This window comes from Dermacentor albipictus, chromosome 9 (genome assembly GCF_038994185.2).
Source record: "Dermacentor albipictus isolate Rhodes 1998 colony chromosome 9, USDA_Dalb.pri_finalv2, whole genome shotgun sequence".
Classification (NCBI taxonomy): domain Eukaryota; kingdom Metazoa; phylum Arthropoda; class Arachnida; order Ixodida; family Ixodidae; genus Dermacentor; species Dermacentor albipictus.
The window spans coordinates 132,502,325-132,529,559 of record NC_091829.1 but is presented as its reverse complement, the minus strand read 5'-3'; the positions used below and the strand labels follow the sequence as shown (position 1 = coordinate 132,529,559).

The 27,235-nt window shown below is 49.2% G+C and overlaps 1 protein-coding gene across 14 annotated transcripts in view; it reads right to left on the bottom strand.

Annotated features, from left to right (window-relative positions):
* Positions 1–27,235, bottom strand: part of LOC135915563 (receptor-type tyrosine-protein phosphatase kappa-like) — a 682,443-nt gene that overhangs the window by 412,670 nt on the left and 242,538 nt on the right. For all 14 annotated transcript variants that reach the window (XR_011508500.1, XM_065448678.2, XM_065448676.2 and 11 more), the window contains one exon: positions 3,925–4,012. Coding sequence is in view for 13 of the 14 variants with exons in the window: in XM_065448678.2 (XP_065304750.2) it covers positions 3,925–4,012 (88 nt within the window). In the remaining variant the exon portion in view is untranslated. The remainder of the gene's footprint in view (positions 1–3,924; positions 4,013–27,235) is intronic.

Genomic DNA, 27,235 nt, shown 5'->3' with positions numbered 1-27,235 from the left:
CGGAGAGAAGAGAACCAGGAGTCGGATTCCTGATTAATAAGAATATAACTGGTAACATACAGGAACTCTATAGCATTAACGAGAGGGTGGCAGGTCTTGTTGTGAAACTTAACTAGAGGTACGAAATGAATATTGTACAAGTTTACGCCCCTATATCCAGTCATGATGACCAGGAAGTCGAAAGCTTCTATGAAGACGGGGAATCGGCGATGGGTAGAGTGAAAACTAAATACACCATACTAATGGGCGACTTTAATGCCAAGGTAGGCAAGAAGCAGCCTGGAGACAAGGCAGTGGGGGAATATGGCATAGGCACTAGGAACAGCAGGGGAGAGTTATTAGTAGAGTTTGCGGAACAGAATAATATGCGGATGATGAATACCTTCTTCCGCAAGCGGGATAGCCGAATGTGGACGTGGAGGAGCCCGAACGGCGAGTCAAGAAATGAAATGCACGTTCATACTCTGCGCTAACCCTGGCATCATACAAGATGTGGACGTGCTCGGCAAGGTGCGCTGCAGTGACCACAGGATGGTAAGAACTCGAATTAGCCTAGACCTGAGGAGGGAACGGAAGAAACTGGTACATAAGAAGTCGATCAATTATTAGCGGTAAGAGGAAAAACAGCAGAATTCCAGATCAAGCTACAGAACAGGTATACGGCTTTAACTCAGGAAGAGGACCTTAGTGTTGAAGCAATGAAGGACAATCTTGTGAACATCATTAAGGAGTGTGCAATGGAAGTCGGTGGTAACTCCGTTAGGCAGGACACCAGTAATCTATCGCAGGAGACGAAAGATCTGATCAAGAAACGCCAATGTATGAAAGCCTCTAACCCTACAGCTAGAATAGAACTGGCAGAACTTTCGAAGTTAATCAACAAGCGTAAGACAGCTGACATAAAGAAGTATAATATGGATAGAATTGAACATGCTCTCAGGAACGGAGGAAGCCTAAAAACAGTAGAGGAAACTAGGAATTGGCAAGAATCAGACGTATGCGTTAAGAGACAAAGCCGGCAATATCATTACAGCGCTTGTCCTTGTCTGTCTTCCTTGTGTCTGTGGTTTTATTTGCGCTAAGCTACTACTCCAATTACTAATATGGATGAGATAGTTCAAGTGGCTGAGGAGTTCTATAGAGATTTATACAGTACCAGTGGCACCCGCGACGATAATGGAAGAGAAAATAGTCTAGAGGAATCCGAAATCCCACAGGTAACGCCTGAAGAAGTAAAGAAACCCTTGCGAGATATGCAAAGGGGGAAGGCAGCTGGGGAGGATCAGGTAACATCAGATTTGTTGAAGGATGGTGGGCAGATTGTTCTTGAGAAACTGGCCACCCTGTATACGCAATGCCTCATGACCTCGAGCATACCGGAATCTTTGAAGAACGCTAACATAATCCTAATCAATAAGAAAGGGGGCGCCAAAGACTTCAAAAATTAAATCGACCAGCTTACTGTCCGTTGCGTTTGATTCTGTCGAAACCTCAGCAGTCATGGAGGCATTACGGAATCAGGGTGTAGACGAGCCGTATGTAAAGATACTGAAAGATATCTATAGCGGCTCCACAGCCACCGTAGTCCTCCATAAAGAAAGCAACAAAATCCCAATAAAGAAAGGCGTCAGGCAGGGAGATGCTATCTCTCCAATGCTATTCACAGCGTGTTTACAGAAGGTATTCAGAGACCTGGATTGGGAAGAATTGGGGATAAAAGTTAATGGAGAATACCTTAGTAACTTGCGATTCGCTGATGATATTGCCTTGCTCAGTAACTCAGGGGACCAATTGCAATGCATGCTCACTGACCTGGAGAGGCAAAGCAGAAGAGTGGGTCCAAAAATTAATCTGCAGAAAACTACAGTAATGCTTAACAGTCTCGGAGGAGAACAGCAATTTACAATAGGCAGCGAGGCACTGGAAGTCGTAAAGGAATACATCTACTTAGGGCAGGTAGTGACGGCGGATCCGGATCATGAGACGGAAATAATCAGAATAATAAGAATGGGCTGGGGTGCGTTTGGCAGGCATTCTCAGATCATTAAAAGCAGGTTGCCATTAGCCCTCAAGAGAAAAGTGTATAATAGCTGTGTCTTACCAGTACTCACCTACGGGGCAGAAACCTGGAGGCTTACGAAAAGGGTTCTACTCAAATTGCGGACGACGCAACGAGCTACGGAAAGAAGAATGATAGGCGCAACGTTAAGGGATAAGAAAAGAGTGATTGGGTGAGGGAACAAACTCGAGTTAATGACATCTTAGTTGAAATCAAGAAAAAGAAATGGGCATGGGCAGGACATGTAATGAGGAGGGAAGATAACCGATGGACATTAAGGGTTACGGACTGGATTCCAAGGGAAGGGAAGCGTAGCAGGGGGCGGCAGAAAGTTAGGTGGGCGGATGAGATTAATCAGTTTGCAGGGACGGCATGGCCACAATTAGTACCTGACCGGGGTTGTTGGAGAAGTATGGGAGAGGCCATTGCCCTGCAGTGGGCGTAACTAGGCTGATGATGATGATGATGTTTTTCTGGGCACAGGTTCACCCAATAAAATTAGTATCGCCATTCACAATATATTTACTGTGTCCCTCACCGTCACTACAACGTGGCAATATCCGGACAATGACACTGGCGCCCCACAACAACAATACAAACGCCATGTTGCAATATGAAAATCCTGTACCCTTCTCTCTCGCGTTCACAACAATTCATGCAGCGCGAACTTCTTACGGCAAAGAAAATCAGCCTTGTAACGTGTGGCATGGCAACAGCTTTAAAAGCGGAGCGGTATTTGCAGCGCTTGTAAGGGGCAGTTTTCTTTTGCAGATGACATCAGGAACCGGTCGAAAGCAAGAAACAAGAATAGCAGTACTGTTCAGCCTGTTTGCTTGCGGTTTGCATGCGGCCAGTATTCGCTCGCCATCGCAATTGCGTCAGCCGCGCCTGCAGCAGGCGGCCGAGATTATTGCTCTTACAGGTTCAAGAGAGTAACAGCTTGTGGTCTATAATCCCACCGAAGAAAAAGACTCGAAGTGAGAACGTGGTAGCACAGCGCCTGCAAGTTATTGCACGTTACAGTCCATCGGTAATTGTAGATCGCCTCTCGAGTAGCCAATTTGACCTGGGCATATCCTGGATTCTACTCCATTAGATCCTACGCATTAAAAAAAACTCACGCAAAAAGCTACAGTTGGGAAGGCATTTACTTTTACTTTTAATCCATTCACACGCTGTAGTACCAAGATGCATAGACAAATCGGAACCCACACCATACCTTTTTGTGTCACGCACATCGCGCCTTGTCTGAAAATTATTTTTTGAAGCAAATCGGGGCTTTTGGAGCCACTGAATGGACGCGGAAACCAGATTACAGTGCCAGTAAGGCAATGACTTGTCAAACCCGTAGACAACTATACGGTAAGATTTAAAAGTAAGTAGAATACACAGGGCATTTTACAACTATACATTAAAACTTGGAATATCTAGCAATGATCTTCTCCTTATTATTGTTCGAAAAGCGACTCAAATCTTTGGCTTATGGTGCCTAATATCGGGGTGGAATTAATAACGTGTAGATTATTTCGAGAGCTCCGTGAACAGTTAGGATGTCATGTTGTCAGTGAACAAAGCATAAGTATTTTTCTTTAGGGCAGCACATTTCGGCAAACTTATTAGTTTGATTCTCTTAGAAAGCATTGAAACAGTGTCTTTTCTTAAGTGATGAAGTCTCAGAGCAGAACACCTTGTAAAAATATTGCAAGCTACAGTCTGTTCGCGACGGTCTGAACATGCTTCTGACCCTCGTAGCACTGTTTAAAGAGTCACTCTTAGTTCGCCGAAAATAAGGTCAACGCTAAAGTAATGCAACCGTAGCTGCTGACAGGCGGTTTGGTGAGCGGTGTATCCCATGCAGTACTTACACGGCAGAAGGTCAGCGTATCGGTTCTTGTGCTTATTCTCCGGCTTCTGGGCAACCGTCCATGGCTTCTGCTGGCCAGTCTTGAGGGTCTGGACAGCGGGATAATAGAAAAAGTACGCACTGACTAAGTATGTGTCATCCAACCAAAAGTAGCACACTGATGAAGTACAAGGACGACTGGCTAAAAGCACTACCCATTGACGTGCACAGTGCCCTTTTTCGAACAATGAAACAGAAGAACATAATGTGAGAAGTATTTTCCGCGCACCACAGACTCAGTCGAATCTGTCCCATTGTACACAAAATTGCACATGGCAATTCAGTGACCGGTATTTTGTCTACTGAATTTTAGGAGTGGTCTGCAACTCTCCCATTTCTTGTGGACATGTGTATTAGAGGAAAGAGGGCGGAAGACAATATAGCGACACTGTCTCTTTTATTCGTCGTCTTAGAGACAAATTACGTTTTCTCTGCTCCCATGGAGAGACGAATGATATCTCCCTAACATGCATAATGACAGCCTATCGGTGGAAGTGAGACACGGTGCGGTCAATTGAATGAAATTGCAGTTGAATGAAATCTTTTCAACGAATAGGATAAGGACCTGGTTAAAACGCTTGACGGGTCAGTTGGTTTGTATCTACGATAGAATGTCTAAGCGCGACTGAACGAGGACGTCAGGTTCTTTCTATGTTCTCGTTCAGTCACGTTTACACATTCTATCGTGGACGATAAGGACACTCCATAACGGGGCTTAGCTTAAGTCAGTTAGGATATCATACCGTCTCGTACAGTACTTGGTCGACAGCTGGTATCTCTGCTGCCAGAAATGTCTTCTCGTAGGTTACTTGGTCTTTTTTTCATGGCAAGTAATCGAATTGCCAACGGCGTGTACACTCGCTTGATGAAGGCTTCCTGGTGGGTAGGAAATGATGTGCAGTTATACGGCATGCCGTTCATTAGGAGCACTGGATGCCACCAGATCCAACAGAAGTCACATGCGCGGTCTTCGAAGTTCTTAGCTGATTTTGCAGCGGATACGGGTCACAATTGTTTAATTGATGTGCTCACGGTTGTTTGATTGATGTTGTGATGACACAAACAGCTAGTAGTATCATTGGAAAAGGCAGAAGATAGAAATTCAAGATGATGAGCAAAACGAGAACAATGTAAAAGCGGGAGCCAACATATCGACAAATGGGCTTGCCTTTTTCAAGGCAACATATGCGTTTCTCCAGGCACTATATATAGGTGGGGTTGTTCTATGGGGAGAGGGGGTAAGGCAGGTAAGTGCGTCAAAAACCGAACGTGTGTTCGCGGCGCGGGTGTCGAATTGAGCGAAAAGGTGTTTTGTGCACAAGGCCAGTGACACGGCCGTGTGCACAGCACTGCTGTAATACCTGCTTCGCTGGAGGTCGTGGGCTATCATGTCTCTGAACAAGATAATAAAAGGAGCAGCAGAAAACAATGCTCGTGAGAATTTTTTATAGAAATTACTCAAATGGATTACAGATATAAATAAAAGAAAAAAGAAAGGCAGGGAGAAAACCGCTAAGCAACAAAACTAACTTTTCTTCCCTATAGCTTGAAATTTATCGTAGCAGATGGATTCTAAAGCTCCCTTTGAAACGCTAATGACTATTGGTTCGCAATGTCTTGAAATTATGAATAAGGTATGATTCTCTGTACCGTCTTTCCCGTTCAGAACAGAAATTTTACTGTGAGTTGTAGAGTTTGAATTCATTAATGTTACGAGCTGGTTGGTCTAAATGCTCGGCGACGCCTTTCCGAAGTCATTTAGCTCAGTCAGCATGATGTATACGTTTAATCTGACGTTTACTGATTGCCCCGCTTGACCGATACATAATTTCTTACAGAATAAACATTCAAGCATATCGTCGCGTATACTCTGCTGAAGTATACACGCTGAATGGGGATCCAGGCGTTTGTCCTTCACGAAACGTAACCGTTGACGTGCCATGCCAAGACGAACCTCCTTCTCTTCTTCTTCAGTACCCTTGCTGTGCCACTGCATGTGGCACTACCCCCTCTTCGAAAAATAATAATAAAAGAATGAAAACATACACAGGCTTGACGTGAGAGCGCCGAGATGGCCTAGGACGAACACATAGGCTATAGTCACAATCACTGTGGTGTGCGATATAGTCACAAGGCGCTGAGGGACGAGCAACAACAAAAACGAACCTAAGCGGCTGAAGACGTCGGATTTTAGCGGCTATGATACGGTTTCAACCGCACAACATGCACAATCTCAGATTGCGGTTGTCGACGTCGGGGAGGCTGGCTTCCGTCAGGAAGGACTTCGTAATTCACGTCGCTAATCCGCTGCGACACTTTGTAAGGTCCGAAGTATCGACTCAAAAGCTTCTAGGATAGTCCTTTCGGCACACCGGAGTCCAGACCAAAACTTGATCGAGAGGTTGAAACTCGACTTGTCGATGGTTGAGATTGTAACGTTCTGCATCGATGCTCTGTTGTTTTATGTGCACTCGGGCAAGCTGACGGGCTTCTTCCATTCGTTGCACGGAGTTCAGCATCTTGGGCGAGATCGAGGTGATAGATGTTGTCGCATGGCAGCATTGCTTCTAACATAGTCTTCACTTCACGGCCGTAATCGAGGTAAAACGGCGTGAAGCGTGTTGTTTCTTCCGTAGCAGTATTATAGGCAAACGTTACGTATGGGAGTATCTCGTCCCACGTTTTGTGTGTACGTCTACGTACATAGACAGCATGTCAGTCATCGTTTTGTTCAGTCGTTCGGTCAAGCCGTTTGTCTGCGGATGATAGGCAGTTGTCCGTCGATGGGTTGTGCAGCTGAGTTTAAAAACGTCTTCAATGAGCTGCGCTGTAAAGGCTTTGCCTCGGTCTGTGATGACGTGCGATGGCGCGCCATGCCGTAGGACGATGTTCTGTATAAAAAACTGGGCAACCTCGAAAGCTGTGCCTCGAGGCAACGCCTTTGCCTCAGCATATCGCGTTAAATAGTCTATGGCGACGATTATCCACCTGTTGCCACAAGATGACAGTGGAAACGGGCCGAGAAGATCCATGCCGACCTGTTCGAAAGGTTTGCCAGGTGGGTCGATCGGATTCAGCAATCCCGCAGGCTTCACAGCTGGCGATTTTCGGCGCTGGCATTCACGGCAGGCTTGGACATACCGCTTAACACACTCGGCAAGTTTCGACCCGTAGTAGGATTTGCGCACTCTATCAAGCCTTCGCGTAAAACCCAAATGGCCAGACGGAGACTCGTCATGACAGGCGAATAAAACTCCGGCACGGAGGTCTGCTGGAACGACCAAAAGGTATGTCTTCTTGGTGGCAGCGGAGTTCTTCTTATACAAGACGCAATGTCGTAAACAAAAAGACGACAATCCTCGAGCGATGTGCTGGGGTATTGATGGGTTTTGTCCTTCCAGATGTACGAATATAGGTCGTAGTGAGTCGTCTGCGCGCTGCCGTGTGGACAAATCAGTAAAGCTTACGGCCACAAAAGAAAACGCCGTCGTCCTCAATGTCTTGGTCGGTAGTGTCGATAGGGGCGCGCGAGAGCGCGTCAGCCTCTTCGTGTATGCGGCCTGGCTTGTACACGATGGTCACGTCGTACCCCTGCAACGTAGACTCCACCGTGCCAGTCGTCCACAAGGGTCCCGCAGATTTGCAAGCCAACATAACGAGTGATCATCGGTTACAACTTAGAATGGGCGGCCGTAGAGGTAAGGTCGAAATGTGGCCAGCACCCATACGACGGCAAGGGAATCTTTCTCCGTAATGGTGTAGTTGGTCTCTGCACGCGATAGTGTGCGACTTGCGTAGGCGATCACTCTTTCAATACCTTCCTGCCGTTGTACAAGGACCGCGCCAAGACCAACATTACTGGCGTCTGTATGAACTGCCGCGTCCGCCTCCTCGTCAAAGTGGGCCAGAACTAGTGCTGACACCAGAACCTGTCGAAGTTCAGTGAAACAGTCTCTTGCCCAGACGAACGATACATCGTCCCTCGTGAGTCGAGTCAGCAGCTCCGTCATCTTCGAAAAGTTTCGATGAAACGTCGGTAGTATGCGCGAAGGCCCAGGAAGCGTCGGACACCTTTCTTGTCGGTCGGTGTTGGAAATTTGGCTACAGCGGCAGTTATCGCGGGATCAGGGCTAACGCCTTCCGCGCTGACCACGGGTCCCAAAAACATAAGCTCCTTGTAGCCGAAGTGACATTTCTGAGGCTTAAGGGTGAGGTTAGCCGATCGGATGGCTTCGAGAACTTGCCGTAGTCGTTTCAGGTGGTCGTCAAATGTCGCCGAAAAAACAACCACGTCGTCGAGGTAGACGAGGAAGGTTTGCCACTTCAGACCAGCGAGAACGGAGTCCATCATTCGCTGGAAAGTTGCTGGTGCCGAGCAGAGCCCGAAAGGAAGTACTCTGAATTCGTAAAGGCCATCTGGAGTGACGAAAGCAGTTTTTTCGCGGTCTCGTTCATCTACCTCAATTTGCCAGCAACCGCTCTTTAGATCGAGAGACGAAAAATACTAAGTTCGCCGCAACCTGTCTTAAGAGTCATCGATACGTGGAAGTGGGTACACGTCCTTCTTGGTGACATGGTTGAGGCGTCGATAATCAACACAGAAACGAAGCGTTCCGTATTTTTTCATGACCAGAACGACCGGTGACGACCACGGACTGTGCGAAGGCTGAATGACACCATCATCTAGCATCTCCTTGACTTGGGCTTGAATTGCCTCACGTTCTTTCGGCGAGACACGATAAGGCTGTTGTTTGATCGGGCGTGCGTCAGCGGATGCCGTGATTCGGTGCTTCGTGATTGGCGTTTGGCCCACCTTAGTAGACCGAGCGAAGCACGCGCGGAATTCGTTCAAGAGTTCCTGCAGTGCGCTCTTTTGGTCGTCCGAAAGCTCGGAGTATACATCGATGTCTCTGAGCGAACCGTCGCATGTGTCCACTTCAGAAGCAAAGCACTCGACGATGTCCGTTGATGGTTCGGCGTAGGCGACGGCAGTGCCACGAAAAATGTGCCGATGCTCAAAGGTAAAGTTGGTAACGAGGACCGCTGTCTGGCTATCACGAAGTTCCACAAGGCTTCGCGCTACACAAATACCTTGGGCCAGCAACATGGAAATGTTGCCTTCTACAATACGTCACCGTCTTGTAGCTCGCCGGACTTTACCGGAACCATAACACTCGCACGCGGCGGTATCGTGATGCTCTCGTCCGAAACGTGACGTGCCAATCTGTGTCCAACGGCGTCGGTCTGTGTTGTTGCCCTTTGCGTCGAGAAAGTTATGCAGCGCTCGCGGAGGTCAATAATGGCGCCATATTCCCGGAGAAAGTCCATCGCAAGAATTAAATCGCGGGAACACTCGCCTAGAACCAGACAAGTGGCGAGAAAAGCAGCACCGTGAATTTCTACTCTCGCCCTGCATAACCCAAGCAGTGTGACAACGTGGCCACCTGCCGTACGAACTGGTGCCCCATTCCAGGGCAACGAAACTTTTTTTTCGGGACGCTCGCCAGTTTGCCACTAAGAATGGAGTAATCGGCGCCGGTATCTACATGTGCACTCATTTTTCTGTCATCGATCAACACAGGTAAGCCCAGTGAAATCTTGTTGGCGGGAACTGGTTCTGGCGTCATCGTGTTCTCGTTGTTCTGCGGTCGGCACGATGCGAGGTCTTCGGCGCATCGAGTATCAGCGGCCCTGCCTAGGAAGGTCGCTGACGTCAGTTTTCCCGGCGTGTACTTGGTGATCTCCCTTGCGTCGTCCTCGAAGTGGTATCACGAGCAGGGAAATATCGCCGCGGTGAGGGTGAGCGTGACTGCCGCTGAGATGTACCCGGCCTGCGCTGTAGTTCGATGAATTCTGCGATGTCGGGAGGCTTCTAGCCAAACCTAGGTCGAGGCGAATCAATGGAAAAACCCCGCAGGCCGAGTCGTCGATAGCGGCGCTCCCGATACACATGACCAGCTTCGCCGCAGTGGTAGCACATCGGTCGTCGGCCGGTTGCTCGCCAAACCTCTGATTTACTTACGGGTGTTCGGCGGTCGTCGAAGTACGGTAGCGGAGTTGTCGGAGCGGCTTGCGCCGATTGTAACGCGAGTGGCGACGCAACATAAGTAGGTGCGAAAGCTTGGGCGGGGCTCCGTGACGTTTCTGCGTAAGTCTTGCGCTGGGACCCACTTGGCAGAGGTGGCGCTTCACTGCTGGAAAGAGATGCCTGTAGTGCCTGCTGTACTTCGTTGCGTACGACGCTGGCGAGGGAGCTTACTGGCGGCGGCAACGTACCGTGTTGCTTCTGCAGCTCGTCGCGAACCACTGAGCGAATCAGCTCGCAAAGCAAGGCGACGTCGCACCCGAAGCCTACGGGCGTATCCGGAGTGCAGGCAGAATTTACTTGTCGCTTGTACATGTTCGACCTTTGCTGAAGCGTCTTCTCCATTGCGGTGGCTTCGGTGAGGAACTCCGCGACAGTCTTGGGCGTATTCCGAACAAGGCCGCCGAAGAGCTGTTCCTTTGCGCCTCTCATCAGATGACGCACCTTCTCTTCCGACATGCTCGGATCGGCACGCTGAAAGAGACGCGTCATGTCCTCCACGTACGTCGTGACGCTCTCGTTGGGATTATGGACGCGTGACTGGAGGGCTCGCTCCGCTTTTTCCCGGCGATCGGGGCTGGAGTAAGTCTCCAGTAGCTTGCACTAGAATTCAGGCCAGGATGACAGGGCACTTTCGCGGTTCACAAACCAAGTGCGAGCACCATCCTGGAGGCTGAAGTAGACCTTCCTGAGTTTAGCGTTGTTGTCCCACACGTTAAACGCAGCCACGCACTCGAACTCCGCGAGCCAGTCTTCCACGTCTTCAAATATGTCGCCATGAAAAGCCGTCGGCACTTGGGGGTTCAGCAGCGTTACGTAAGTCGGTGTCACCCTTTCCGTAGAAGTCGCAGCGGTCGTAGTCATCACTTTTTCCGGGAGGTTTCCAAATTCTGGGGCCAGGCCTCGGATTCACCGGCTTGTGCGGTGAACTGGAGTCAACTCCAACTGTGCGAGGTTCTTGCTGCCCAGTGGGGTCTCCTGCATAAGTTGGGTGTACCCAGCAAGCTCCACCAAATTGTCACGTATACTCTGCTGAAGTATACACGCTGAATGAGGATCCAGGCGTTTGTCCTTCATGAAATGCAACGGTTGACGCGCGATGCCGAGACGAACCTCCTCTTATTCTTTAGTCCCCTCGCTGCGCCACTGCATGTGGCAATATAAATCACATCCGAACTTGTACAACTAAACCTAGTTTTCACTTCGTGTGTATAACTGTTTGTTGTGCTTTTAAATTTAACGTCACTTTGAAGGTGCTTGCAGGTTTTGCACTTGGGGCGACAACATACATTTATTACGGGGGAATGATGTTGGCTGACTTTTGCGTGCACATTAACATTAGTGTAAGCGCATTACCCGACTTTAGCAGCCATTGCGATCGCTTTTATCGCAGTATTAAATTTACTGCTCACCACTTTCCTCGTCAAATTAACTTCCTCGACACGACGGTCTACATAGAAAACAGAAAACTGAGAACGACCCTCTACAGGAAGCCTACGGATAGCCAGCATTGTTTAGACTACAACATTCATCATCGGCGACACTCAAAGCAAGAAATTTTTGTCGGACAAGCGAAACGAATATGAAGAATCTGCAGCGAAGACAACGATTATATCTACCACTAGATAACCTTAAAAAAAACGCTACCAGAACGCAGCTATCCACAAGGTACTATCGACAGAGCTTATGATGTCACGTCAAGATGAGAGAGACAGACAGACAGACAAAGAACATTATTAATGGTCCTGAGGAACCGGCGTTAGGGTACCCCCCTTTTCAGGGAGTCCCCGTAGCCGTCGCGGGCCGCACCCACGTCGGGGTCGGAAGATCGTGGTCTTCCGCCCTGTCGCAGGCCCTCTGGACAGCCCGTAGTTGCTCTGAGAGGTCGCCGCTCTTAAGGGCTGCCTCCCAGCCGGTTAGAGTGGTTAGCGATGAGCTGCGTAACGCAGGGCATTGCCAGAGCATATGGGACAAGGAGCAGTACGCCTCCCCACAGTCTGGACAGTGGGGTTCTACGTTAGGCGCGAAGTGACTGAATCTGCCCCTGGAGGGAAATGACCCCGTCTGAAGCATGCGAAACGCCGACGATTGTGGTCTATTAAGTTTAGGGTGTGGTAGCGGAAAGGCCCGCCGAGCAAGTTGATAATGTGTCAAGACTTCGTGGAAGGTGAGAAGCGAATCCCTATACAGCCCTAAGTCGCCGCCCGTGAGTCCACCTGAACCGCCGCGGTGTGTAAGACCTCGCGCACAGTCATGGGCCAACTCATTGGCGTTAACAAGCTCAGAGTGTACATTGATTCCCATATGGGCCGGGAACCATTTGATGCTATGAAAACCAGCAGCCCCCTCGCTGCCGAGGATGGCCGCCGCCTCCTTTGAGATCGAGCCGGAGGCGAAAGCTCGGGCTGCCGATCTGGAGTCTGTAAAGATATTGGAACGCAGAGGGTCCTTCAGTGCTATAGCTATAGCAACTTGCTCGGCTACTGTTGAAGAAACCTTCCGCACGGATGCTGAATTAATGAGAGTGCCATTACAGTCAACCGAAACTACGGCATAGTGATCAGAGCACTCGTACTGGGCGGCATCAACGAAACATGCCAGATTCGGAGTGGCAGCAGCCGCTTTTAACAGAGAACGAGCCCTGGCTACCCGGCGCCCTACATTGTATTGAGGGTGGACGTTACGTGGCATGGGATCTACCTTGAACGTATCTCGGACCATGGGTGATAGGGTCACGTTGCGCTCCGTGATTTCCTGGTGACCGCATCCAAGATGAGAGAGACAGTCGCAATAAACTAAGAAACAGCCTACACGAGAAAGTGACAGACCACCAGCCTTTATAAAAAATATTCTAACGCCCTCACCCACTTGAGCAACCTCATCCGCATTAGTAATTATATTGCCGGCTTTGTCTCTTACAGCGTACATCTGATTCTTGCCTATTCCTGGTTGCTTCTTCACGGCTTTTAGACTTCCTCTGTTATTAAGAGCATGTTCAATTCTATCCATAAGGAAGTATAATATGGATATAATATGGCCGTAACCATGCTGATGATGATGACCTTAGTAACTTGCGAATCGCTGATGATATTGCCTTTCTTAGTAACTCAGGGGACCAGTTGCAATGCATTCTCCCTGACCTGGAGAGACAAAGCAGAAGAGTGAGTCTAAAAATTAATCTGCAGAAAACTAAAGTAATGTTTGACAGTCTCGAAAGAGAACAGCAGTTTACGATAGGTAGCGAGGCACTGGAAGTGGTAAGGAAATACATCTACTTAGGGCAGGTAGTGACCGAGGATTCGTATCATGAGACTTAAATAACCAGAAGAATAAGAATGGGCTGGGGTGCGTTTGGCAGGTATTCCCGGATCATGAACAGCAGGTTGCCATTACCCCTCAGGAGCAAAGTGTATAACAGCCGTGTGTTACCAGTACTCACGTAAGGTGCAGGAACCTGGAGGGTTACGAAAGGGGTTCTACTTAAATTGAGGACGACGCAAAGAACTATGGAAAGAAGAATGATGTGTGTCACGTTAAGGGATAAGAAAAGAGAAGATTGGGTAAGGGAACAAATGCGAGTTAATTATATCTTAGCTGAAATCAAGAAAAAGAAATAGGCATGGGCAGGACATGTAATGAGGAGGGAAGATAACCGATGGTCATTAAGGGGTTACGGACTGGATTCTAAGGGAAGGGAAGCCTAGCAGAGGGCGTCAGAAAGTTAGGTGGGCGGATGAGATTATGAAGCTTACAGGGACAACATTGCCACATGACCGGGGTAGTTGGAAATGTATGAGAGAGGCCTTTGCCCTGCAGTGGGCGTAAGCAGGCTGATGATGATAATTCTAATGCCCTCTCAAACATACATAAACAGCCTACAAAAGTACCACCCAGTATTACCAAGTAACAAGCGTCTGACAAGAGCGTTCCCATATGTACCAAGCCTTACATATTGCCGCAGCAGAAACATTAAAGACATGGCACGCAAAAGTCGGCCACTGTCATTCTCTCGTAATAAACGCAGTTGACGCCCAGGTGCAAAACCAGCTGGCACCTTCAATGTGACATTAAAATTAAAAGCACCACAAATAGTTATACACACCAAGTCAAAACTAGCTTTAGTTGTGCAAGTCCGGATGTGATTTAAATCCTTCAATGTTCTTTCTGTAAGCAACAATATATTGGCGAAACAGGACAATCAATGAACGTCAGATGAAATGGACATCGCGTGGACACAGCTAAAAAGCCTCCCAACGCCGTCGCCAAGCATTTCCACTGAACAACTCATAACTTTGATGAACCTGAACTCTTCATCTAGTAGTCCGATTTCCGTTCTGACAAAGGAAGACAATACAGAGAATCATACCTTATCCGTAAGCTGAAGACAGGGCAACCAAAATGTTTCAAACAGAGCTTTAGAATGTATTCGGTATGCAAAATTTCAAGCTATAGGCAAGAGCACTTAGTTTGGTTGCTTATCGGTTTTTCCCTCTTTTTCTTTCCTTTTTTTTTCTTTTAGTTATATTGCTACGACGTGAGCAGGGCGAGGAGAAGCGTAAGAAGACGTGAGCTGGTGCGGCCTCAGGACGCCACCTTGACTTTACCATCAATCTCGACCCTTGAATAAAGCCGGTTTAACATTAACCGTAACAGTTTTGATTACGAAAAAGCGTTTGATTCTGTCGAAACCTCAGCAGTCATGGAGGCATTACGGAATCAGGGTGTAGACGAACCGTATGTAAAAATACTGAAAGATATCTATAGCGGCTCTACAGCCACTGTAGTCCTCCATAAAGCAAGCAACAAAATCCCAATAAAGAAAGGCGTCAGGCAGGGAGATACGATATCTCCAATGCTATTCACAGCGTGTTTACAGGAGGTATTCAGAGACGTGGATTGGGAAGAATTGGGGATAAAAGTTAATGGAGAATACCTTAGTAACTTGCGATTCGCTGATGATATTGCCTTGCTTAGTAACTCAGGGGACCAATTGCAATGCATGCTCACTGACCTGGAGAGGCAAAGCAGAAGAGTGGGTCTAAAAATTAATCTGCAGAAAACTAAAGTAATGCTTAACAGTCTCGGGAGAGAACAGCAATTTACAATAGGCAGCGAGGCACTGGAAGTCGTAAGAGAATACATCTACTTAGGGCAGGTAGTGACGGCGGATCCGGATCATGAGACGGAAATAATCAGAAGAATAAGAATGGGCTGGGGTGCGTTTGGCAGGCATTCCCAAATCATGAACAGCAGGTTGCCATTATCCCTCAAGAGAAAAGTATATAATAGCTGTGTCTTACCAGTACTCACCTACGGGGCAGAAACCTGGAGGCTTACGAAAAGGGTTCTACTCAAATTGAGGACGACACAACGAGCTATGGAAAGAAGAATGATAGGTGTAACGTTAAGGGATAAGAAAAGAGCAGATTGGGTGAGGGAACAAACGCGAGTTAATGACATCTTGGTTGAAATCAAGAAAAAGAAATGGGCATGGGCAGGACATGTAATGAGGAGGGAGGATAACCGATGGTCATTAAGGGTTACGGACTGGATCCCAAGGGAAGGGAAGCGTAGCAGGGGGCGGCAGAAAGTTAGGTGGGCGGATGAGATTAAGAAGTTTGCAGGCACGGCATGGCCACAATTAGTACATGACCGGGGTTGTTGGAGAAGCATGGGAGAGGCCTTTGCCCTGCAGTGGGCGCAAGCAGGCTGCTGCTGCTGATGATGATGATGAATCTGACGAGATTACTTACAGCTCCATTACAGTTCTAAGCGAGGAGGAGCAGTCTCATACTAGCAATCCCCGGCATTAACCGTAACAATATATTTATTTCATTTCAATAAATTTTAGTTTAGTTTCACGAGCACCCTTTTCTGCATCTCCTTCTATTATCTCTTTCAGAGACACGATATCTAACGACCTGCCGCGAAGCCGGATATAGGGGGAGCTGTGCACACGGCCGTGCCGCCGGCTCTGTGCACAGCACTCCTCTATCTCAATTCTACACCATCGCTGATAACACACCTTCGGTTGTTCCCGCACCCATCCGCCTTAGCCGCTCTGTCCTTTAGAAGAACCCTACCTATACATACTATGCTAGGGAAAGCATATGTGGCCTTGAAAAAGAGAAGTCCGCTTGTCGAAACGTTGGCTCCCGCCTTTACCTTGTTCTCGGTTTGCTAATCATCTGGTAATATTATTGTACTTCATGAATTGTTTGGTTTTGCTGTAGTTGAATCCAGTGCCACGATTGGAAAGAAACTTCCTAGGTTTCCCAGCGAGGAAAGTGCTCTTGAGGCTGTGTTTTCAGAGACCCAAGTGATCGATGGAGGTTTGTACGAGCTGGAACTACTTGAGTGCTGGCTTATTTCTTGTTCAAAAGCATAGAGAACAGCATCAATGTGTGGCATATAGTCTGGGAAGCCTGAGCATTTGAATGTTTATATTTGAGACACGTGGTGATACTCGCTACTATGCCTTCGTTCAGGCTAGTTTGGCCGGTAATGTCCGGTGACGATATATAATATTGATGAAAAAAAAACATATACCGCTTCCTCAGTGCCCAAGAAAGCGAAATTGATCTTAGTCTTGCAAGAGAGGTACTTCTCTTAGAAAAAAAATTATGGAAGCGCCTGGTGAATCCACAGAAGCACTTTTTGCCCACTTTGCCGAATTCACATTTTAGTTAGCTACAACAGGAAAGTTGTAGTGGCTACGGCTCTAAACATATTTCCGTTGCTTTTCTTAATATTCAACCGCGACATACCTAGCAGGATTTCATCAACAATCCGCATATTCACAGATGACTACGTACTTTACCATCACGTTAATAGCTACCAAGATTACGTACATCTGAAGAATGGCTTAAACCTAATTGAAAACTGGTGCTCAAAGTGGATGATGAAGCCTAATGTTTCAAATGGATATTAATGCGTGTCTCGGAAACGGTTAAATTAAAATTATAGAGCTGCATGGCCTTTCCGTCCCGACGTGGGAGCGGTAAACTGCGAGCGAATCGCTCGCATCCGTCCGTCCGTTCGTCCGTCCGTCCGTCCGTCCGTTCTCGTTACACTCGACCCCGGTATCCCAGGTACAAGAACACTTGCACCTTGACGCCCTAAGAATACAAGCCTGGGCAGAAAATTTAGTAAATGCTGCAGCAGACGCGTCGAGATTTCATCAGAAAGAATTTATCTTTGTCACCAAACTCTGTTATACAATTGGCTTACGAAACATGCGTGTGCGCACAAAGCTCTAATGTGCTTCATACATTTGTAATAACCCACGTAACATTTACCTCACACCCACCACAGTGAGCAGGTGCGCTGCACAATTTACATGTTCTTGTTAAGATTACAAGCACAGTTTCAGTGAAATAAAATGTTCCCTCAGTCTCTATTCTGTAGCATACCGATGACGAATCTGCCTATTTCACAGGATATACTATACTTTGCTACATTTACATGGAGCGCTGCTTCTACCATCCGTCTGAACTTGTCGTCTTTACGATTCAATCAGCGTTCCGCAATCTCACGGTTCTACTACCAACTCGTTTTTGCCTATTACTTTAGCTGAATGGAATAAACTACCCTAAGAAACGTAAGCACGTAAAACACAACTTATGTGATCATTGTATTAGCTACACCCCAGCTTTCCTGTTGCTTGCTCAATGATGGCTTGTTTTTCCATCTTGTTTTTCTGTACCAAGTGTTTCTCAAATGCGCTTTTCGCTCCATTGTTTGTAAGATGCGTAATATATTTTTTCAAGTTTGTTTTTAGTGGTCTCTATTAAACCGTGTGCTTCCTATGTTGTTTGTCAGCTTCTTTTGTTCATTAAATCACTTCCTACATGTTTTCGCCCACTTTTTATTTTGCATCACTCACCAATTTTAGTGCGTTATGTATATGTGCTCCCCCTCCCGGTTATGCAATATCCAAGCAGGGACCTTTAAGGTGTCAAGGTGTTTATTGACAGAGTACGCAAGGAGTGAGAGGTCGAACTCGGTGCGGTAGTCAAACCCTGCGAGCAGTACCTCGCGCATGGTAGGCGCTATGGTCCTGTGGACGATGTGACACTCCTTCAGAAGCGACGTCACGACTTCAGACAGAAAAGTGCGGCCTCGATCACTAAGAAATTCCAGAGGGGCTCCGTGACGAAGAACAAAATGCCGCAGTATGAATGATCCAACGTCTTGGACAGTGGGATTGGAAGTGCAGCGGTTTCTGGATAGCGTGTGACATGACCTACTGCAACGATAATCTAGCGGTTGCCAGCCCCGGAACCAGGAAGTGGACCGTAAAGGTCGATTGCGACGCGATCAAAAGGACTGGACGGACAAGGAAGTTAGGATGGATAGTTGGGCGTGTTGGTTAAGCATGATTTCTGAAGTGAAGGCGCTAAAATGACGGAGGAGTGAGAGGTCGAACTCGAAAACACGAAATGTCGTGTTTTCTGCCCCGTGCAAGCTCTCTAAGCTATGTCGAATGACCAACCCTTATTCCCGCAAGGCACCGGCCTGTGCTACAAAGCACGAAAACAAATACGTAGATTGTCAGGCAGGAGTTGTTTATGAGATTCCTTTAGATTGTGGAAAAAAGTACGTAGGCCAAACAGAGCAGTGCCTGAATGATAGGCTGAGGTAACACAATAACAAAGTGAACAATGGGAGGGAGGGCCACTTGGCAATTCATTGTAGAAATTGCAGATGTAAGCCAGACTTCCACGCCTGCGCTGTGGTTGCCAGAAGCCGTGACAAATGGGTTAGATTATTAAATAAGGCAAAAAGAATCATTGAAGCAGCTGATAACTGCGTAAGTGTTGCATCCATATCACTGTCACGCAAAGAACTGCTTTACTTGAACGCGAATGCGCCCTGAGAGACTGTGATTGCGCTCGTAGTATAAATCGGTGGCGTTTTTTCACGATTAAACATTGTTGGAAGTGGCGCCCTGTGTGTGTGTGTGTTTCTTCTTTGTACTGCGTCATTTTAGCGCCTTCACTTCAGGACAAGGAAGCGGCTGCAAAGGTGCGGCAGTGGAAATAGGGACCGACTATCGGCGCTGGCAGTCGAGAGAGCAGCGCACGTACCTGCCAAACAACTTGTACATGACAGGCCAAAAATATCGGAGCTTAAGGCGAATGTAGGTCTTTAACACGCGACCGTGTGCACATTGGGGATCAGCGTGAAAGGATGCGCATAAATCAGCCCGAAGATGTCGCGGTATTACGAGGAGCCATTGCCGATCCTCGGGGTTATAGTTGCGACGGTAGAGGAGTTGGTCGCGAACAACAAAGTGATGCGCCTGCCGCCGTAGCATCCTAGATGCTATAACAGTGGCAGGATCAGGGAGAAACTCCAAAGTTAAAAACTCCACGGGCCTTTGTTCTGCTCAGAGCGCATCTCATCGATGGCAAGTGCTGACAGGACAAAGTTGAGTGGGCAAAGACTGTCAGGTGAAATGGGCGAGCGGGAGAGAGCGTCGGTATCGGTATGCTTGCGTCCAGAGCGGTGCACGACCCGGATGTCGTACTCTTGCAAACGGAGTGCCCAGCGTGCGAGGCAGCCAGAGGGGTCTTTCAATGAGGAGAGCCAGCACAGCGCATGGTGGTCCGTTACTACATCAAATTGGCGGCCGTATAAGTAAGGCCGAAATCTCATAAGGGCCCAGACTATGGCTAAACACTCCTTTTCTGTAACAGAGTAGTTTAGCTCCGACTTTGTCAGCATGCGGCTAGAATAAACAACGACGTATTCTTCAAGACCACCTTTGCGTTGGGCAAGAACGACCCCAAGGCGGACTCCACTAGCATCTGTATGGACCTCAGTTGGGGCAGCCGGGTCAAAATGTCGCAAAATAGAAGGAGAGGTGAGCAGATGGCGAAGGGTCGTGCACGCGTCATCGCACGCTTTCGACCAGGGGGATAGGGCGTTGTCTCCAGCCAGCAGTTGATTCAAAGGGGTGATGATCATAGTGAAGTTCTTCACGAAGCGGCGAAAATAGGAGCAGAGGCCTGCGAAACTGCGTGGTGTCTTCAGGTTGGTGCGTTTGGGCAGCTCCGAAACTGCAAGGAGTTTTTCAGGATCCGGAAGCACACCTTCTTTGGATACAACGTGGCCAAAGATGGTAAGCTTACGGGCAGCAAAAAAGCATTATTTTTACATTAAGCTGCAGACCAGCCTTAGTAAGGCAGCTCAATACCTTCCTTGGTCGTTGCAGGTGAGTCACGAAATTAGGTGAGAACACAACGGCATCATCTAGGTAGCACAAACACGTGTGCCACTTGAGGCCACGCAAGATGTTTTCCATCATACGCTCGAAAGTATCGGGCGCATTACACAGGCCGAATGGCATGACATTAAAGGGACACTAAAGGGAAACAATAAATCAGTTTAGACTAATAAAGCATTGTTTGAGAAACCTGCAGGCACTCATTTCAAGAAAATAGTTTGAATATTAGATGAGAAAATGAAGGTCCAAGTATCAGTATTTGAATTTCGCGCCTAAACGCCAGCGCCGGTACGTCAGCGTGACGTCAGGGATTCCAAAGTTTGTTTTCGCATTTCGGCCGCGTTGGCTGAATAAAGGTTCCCGAAACTTGGCATGTTTAATGTTTGGTTCCTTTAGAACACAATGTAGTCAATCTGTACCGCTATATATAATTAGTAGGCCCTAGAAGATGCCATCAAAATCCAAGACGTCACAGCCCCCAGGTGCGGGAACTCAAGTAGGCGTCGCCACCCGCATTTCGTTCTTGCGCTTTTTCTGGCTTACCAAACGTCTTATCGTTGCAAGAGTGGTGTTTTTGGTGTTGTATAACGGTGATTTACTGATGCAGAAGAAATCACTTTTCACTTTAGTGTCCCTTTAAGTTGGTATAATCCGTCCGGTGTGACGAAGGCGGTTTTCGAGCGCTCAGCCTCTGCCATGGGGACTTGCCAATATCCAGACCGCAAATCCAAAGAGGAAAAGAACTCGGCACTTTTTAAACAGTCAAAAGCATCTTGTATGAGCGTCATTTTGTTAAGGCGTCTGTAATATACGCGGAAGCGAATAGAACCATCTTTCTTTTTTACGAAGACGATTGGCGACACCCACGGGCTGTGGGTCTGCTCAATCACGCCACGCTGAAGCATATCGCTCACTTGTTCGTCGATGACACGGCGACACATGGTATGGATGCTGCCGGAGTGGGGCGGGCGAACCGGTGTCGATGCTGTGCGATACTGTGGTGGTGCGGCCGAGATAATGTTGATGGCAGTCGAAGGAGGCGGTAAATTCGCGTAGGAAGCTGATAAGATGCGCGCGTTGTGTGGTTGTCCGATCACCGGAGATTGACTGATGAAAGCCGTCCAACGGCTGGCGATGAGCCCTGCCGAGGGCAGCGAGGACGTCGAATGTGCGTCGTCGGGAGCATCGAAGAGCATTGAAGAATCCACAGTTTTCACGTAACCGCGGCACTTTCCGCGATGCAAAGTAATCGGCAGAAAATACACATTGCACGCACGCATGACACCACGTCCAGCATAGAGGGCGATGACGGCAAAGCGCAACGGAAAGGAACTGCGACGAACGAAGAAGTCACATGGCGTGAAAAGCACAGTTGCGTAACGTGCTGATGCGCAAGATACGGGGACAACGGCGGCTGACTGCAGAGGGATATTAGTAACTTCGGCCACAAGCATTTTTGTAGACGTCACGGGATCTTGGCCCATGGCTTCATCGGCAAGAAAAGACAACTCCACTTCGGCGCGGGCGCAGTCAATGATGGCGTTGTTTGACGAAAGGAAATCCCAGCCTAGGATAACATCGTGGGAGCAGGACGGAAGCACAACGAATTCAATGATATGAAGCCACTCCTCGATGACAACACGTGCAGTACAGGCTCCCAATGGTTGGACAGGCTGTGCGTTCGCAGTACTCAAATACACTCCGGAAAGTGACGTCGTTACTTTTCCTATTCGCCGGCAAAGTCCTCCGCATAACACCGAAATTGCTGCGTCCGTAACGACCAGTGGGAATGTTCGGATCCCTTCGACGTATACCTCAATGATGTTGCAGGGGTCATTTCGAGGCTTTTGGTAAATCGAAGGGGACGTAGTTCTCGTCTCGAGAACTGGGACACTTAGTTTCACTGTGACAGAGGGCTTGGCCAGCGTCTCATCGGTTAGATGGAGCGACGGCGTGGGGATGGGAAACGAGGAGCATTGTTGAGAACACGGGTTTCATCCGGCGGCACAGGAGATTGTAGCTGTCGAGGGGCGTAAGTGCTCATGGGTTGGCGGTTATAAATATGCAGCATGCAGCGTTCACAAAAGCGGAACACGTGTCCCGGAATAACACAATGGTAACAAATTGGGCGGTTGTCCGCGGTACGCCAAGGATTTGGCTGACGTGGTAGCTGTGGTGTAGGCCGTGAGAAAGGAATAGGGGACGGTCGAGCAACAGCTTGGGGTTAACAGCTGGGCTTGGGGAGGTGGACGTGAAGCGAACGGCGGCCTTGCAGCGACGTCAGCGTACGTCAGGAGCGCCGCGGCTGTAGGCGATTGAATAACAGCTGGCAGGCGCTCGGCGACTTGCTCCTTGATGACGCTCTGTAACCCCGGTGTCAATGGAGAGTATGATTGCGCGTTCCTAAAGGGCACATGGGAAAGCTGCCGAGCAACTCCTCGTACGAACTCCTTTATCTGGTGCATTAGAGGAGACTCGTCAACATCTAGCGTCAGACATGAAAGAGCGGCGAATTCTGCGGACGGGAGTCGTGTGACTACTCGCTGCCTTCGAAGTTCGTCGTAACTCTGACACAGTACAATGACGACAGACACTGTGGTCGGGTTTCAGGCGACCAACATTTCAAAGGCGTCGTCGTCAATTCCCTTGAGGACATGCGTGGTCTTGTCGCCTTCTGGCATCATTGTGTCGACTTTGTTGAAGACTGACGACGTCTTCAATGTAGCCGGTGAAATTCTCACCTGTTTGCTCAGCGCGACCACGCAGGCGTTGTTCGGCCTGGAGTTTGCGGAATGCTGGACGACCAAAGACTTCCATGAAGTTGGTCTTCAACGCCGACCGTGTCGGGATGTCGGATTCCTGGTTACGATACCACAAATGTGCAACGTTGCTCAAGTAGAAAATTGCGTTGCTGAGCTTCGCCGTATCGTCCTAGTGCTTGTCCGCGATGACTCTGTCGTACGAGGCATGCCAGTCCTCGACGTCCTGAGCACCGGTACCCGCAAGAATAGCAGAATCCCGCTAACGCTGCACGCCAGGACAGATGACAGTTGGTACCATGACTGCAGCTTGTTGAGCTGGATCGGCAGACATGGTTCGAGAAGGCTGGGCAGGATCCTCCGGCATGAGCGGAGATGGTTCAAGGGTTCAGCTTCGAAGTTCCAGCGTTGACGGAGTCGAACGCCGCACTCTCCACCAAATGTCAAGGTGTTTATTGACAGGGTACGCAAGGAGTGAGAGGTCGAACTTGGTGCGGTAGTCAAACCCTGCGTGCAGTCAAAACCAGCCCCGTGCGTAAAGCGCTGGTGAAGCGCCTGACCGACTGGCACTTCGTCACATTTCATAGGCTGGGGATGCGTCGCGCTAACTGGCCCTTCTTCTTCGTTACAAAGAGAGTAATGAATGATGATATTGCTACGGGATAGTATTTCCAATGACGAAGAGCCGAGCAGGAAGAGGACGAAGACGACGATTGGAAGCTAGCGCGGGCTGTTGCCTCTTGGCCAACTGCGGCCTATTGCCTTGTAAATATACTTGTAAATAGCTTTTCGTCGGTGTCTTCCTACGTACGATATCTGGTTGAGGTGGACGTTCCCTGTACCTCGTCACGGAGCTTCGCAGTGGACCGTACGTCGAGCCTTCCTTCATGGCTCCCGGCGACGACAACCCGACTCCGCCGGCTCCGACACCTGCTGCCACTTCGACGACGTACATCACCCTCTCCGCGCCCCGTGATACTGGCGTATTCTCGGCAAAAGATGGGGAAGACGTCGAGGACTGGATCAGCCTGTACGAACACGTCAGCTGCAATAACCGGTGGGACCCTACTATCATGCTCGTGAACGTAGTCTTTTACCTCGGTGGCACACCTCGAGTTTGGTATCGGACGCACGCAGATGAGCTGAACAGTTGGGATTCGCTTAAGCAAAAGCTTCGAGACTTGTTCGGCAACCCCTACGGTCACCAACTTGCCGCTCAGAAGGCGCTTTCCGGTCGTGTGCAGACGTCCACGGAGCCCTACGTCACATACATTCAGGACGTCTTGGCTCTATGCCGCAAAATTTACGCACAAATGACTGAGTCCGACAAGGTCTCCCACATCCTCAAAGGCATTGCCGATGACGCCTTCAACTTGCTCGTATTTAACAACGTGGTGACGGTGGATGCAGTTATAAAAGGGTGCCGCCACCTGGAACTCGCTAAAAGCCGACGTATCGACCAACAGTTTGCCCGTCTTCCCAACACCCCAGCGACATCTTCCTGTGCCGACGCTCCTCGTCCGAACAACACTGGCGATGTTACCAGGATTGTCCGGCGTGAGATCAAGGCCGCCTATCCGGCTGCGTTCCACTCTAGCCCCTCCAATGCACCTGCAGTCAGTTTCCCTGATCCAGCCAGTTGTCCGCCACGAGTTGGCCAACATAGGTATTCCCACCATCTGCTCGGCCCATCGCCCTAATACCCACCGGGCTTTTTCGATTCCACGCCGTCCAACACCTTCTTACCCACCACGTTTCCGCAACCCCTCTGAATGGCGCACTGCAGACGACAAGCCAATTTGTTTTCACTGCCATCGAATTGGGCACATTTCTCGGCACTGTCGCAGTCGCTGGAATTCCCTGAACCAGTCTACATATACTGCCTACTCTCGCCCCCCAGGTGGCCTTTCTCGTCCCTATGCTGCCCGCTCAGATAATGCCACCACCGACTCTGCTGCGCTAAACCGCCACTATTCTCGTTCGCCTTCGCCCCAACGACGACAATCTCGCTCTCCCCAGCCCCATCGCTCCTATTCGCAGACTCCCTTCGGACGCCGCTCCCAGCCGGAAAACTAGACGGTGCAGCGCCTCGAGGTGACGCTGCATCGATTCCTACGCCGCGAAACCACCTACTGACGTTGCCCACTCATCTGAACCTTCTTGACGTGCAAGTCGACGGTGTTTCTGTGTCTGCACTCACAGACACTGGGGCGCATTTGTCCGTAACGAGCGCTGACCTTCGTAACCGGCTCAAGAAAATTATACCATCCACCACGACGCCTGTTGTCCGTGTCGCTGATGGCGGAACAGCCCCCGTAATTGGTATGTGTATCGCCCGCGTCTCCTTCGCCGATCGCTCAACAATCATGCTATTCACAGTTATCGCTCACTGTCCCCACGACATCATCCTCGGCATAGACTTCCTCTCCGCACATTCTGCTCTCATCGATTGCTCCGCCAGTACTCTCCGCCTCGACCTGCCTGTTCTGGATCCCGCTGAACAACACTTTACTCGCCTCAGTTCCGTCAACTTCGTTCGCTTGCCACCTTCGGTACTGACTTACGTTGACTTCGTGTCATCCCAACCAGTGCCCGACGGCCACTACATCGCGGCTCCTATGCAAGACGTCCTCCTTACACACGGTATCACACTACCTCATACAGTTTTATCTATTACGACGAATTGCGTCTGTCTCCAGTGGTCAATTTTGGCTTGACGACACAACTGCTGCCACGCGGGATGTCTCTGGCCCAACTTTGCTCATTCGAGGATCACCCTGCAGCATCGATTTTAGTAGACGACAATTCAACCGATACTCCACTACCATCGCAGTCGGCAACTTGTACAATCGCCAACTTACAGAAAATGATTGCACCCGACATGCCGTCCGAACACGCTCGTGCGCTCTACCGCGTTCTGATTTCCTACCAAGATATTTTTGACTTTACCGATCGTCCTTTGGCCCAAACCACAGCGGCTAAACATCGCATTATTACCGGCGATGCCCCTCCTATTCATCGCCGCCCCTATCGAGTATCACCGGCTGAGCGTCAAGTTATTCACACCGAAGTTCGCAAAATGCTTGCCAAGAACATTATTGAACCGTCATGTAGTCTATGGGCGTCACCTGTTCTGCTGGTAAAAAAGAAGGATGGCTCATGGTGCTTTTGCGTGGATTATCGGCACCTTAACAAGGTTACTAAAAAGGACGTCTATCCCCTACCTCGGATTGATGACGCCCTTGACTGCCTCCACGGTGCTCGCTATTTCTCCTCTATTGACCTTCGCTCCGGCTATTGGTAGATTGCCGTGGACGATCTCGACCGCCAGAAGACTGCCTTTGTAACACCCGACGGTCTTTATCAATTTCAGGTGACGCCGTTCGGCCTATGTAACGCTCCTGTCACTTTTGAACGCATGATGGACTACCTTCTTCACGGTTTCAAATGGTCCACGTGCCTGTGCTACTTGGACGACGTTATAGTATTCTCCCCAACATTCGCTACGCACCTCGAGCGCCTCTCAGCAGTCCTGGACGTTTTTCGGCGAGCCGGTCTGCAACTCAACGCATCGAAGTGCCAATTCAGCCATCGCCAGATTACCATCCTTGGACATCTCGTTGACGCGAACGGAGTGCAACCGGACCCAGGCAAGATCCATGCTGCTACGCACTTCCCTGTTCCGAAGTGTGTCAAGGATGTGCGCAGCTTCATCGGCCTTTGCTCGTACTTCCGCCGTTTCGTGGAAAATTTCGCGGCCATAGCACGACCACTAACTAAGTTTTTGAAAAAAGACGCCCCTTTCCAGTGGGGCGATAACGAGGCCTCTGCATTCTCACTTCTAATCGACCTTCTCACAACGCCTCCCGTTCTGGCCCATTTCGATCCTTCTGCGCCTACCGAAGTCCGTACTGATGCCAGCGGTCACGGAATTGGCGCAGTACTAGCACAACGCCAGCGTGGCCACGACCGTGTTATCGCTTACGCCAGCAGGCTCCTCTCGCCCGCGGAGCGCAACTATTCCATCACTGAGCGTGAGTGTCTGGCCCTAGTTTGGGCGGTTGCGAAGTTCCACCCATACTTATATGGCCGACCCTTTTCCGTTATCACAGACCATCACGCGCTTCGTTGGTTATGCTCATTGAAAGACCCTTCAGGAAGACTTGGTCGGTGGGCCTTACGACTCCGAGAATATTCG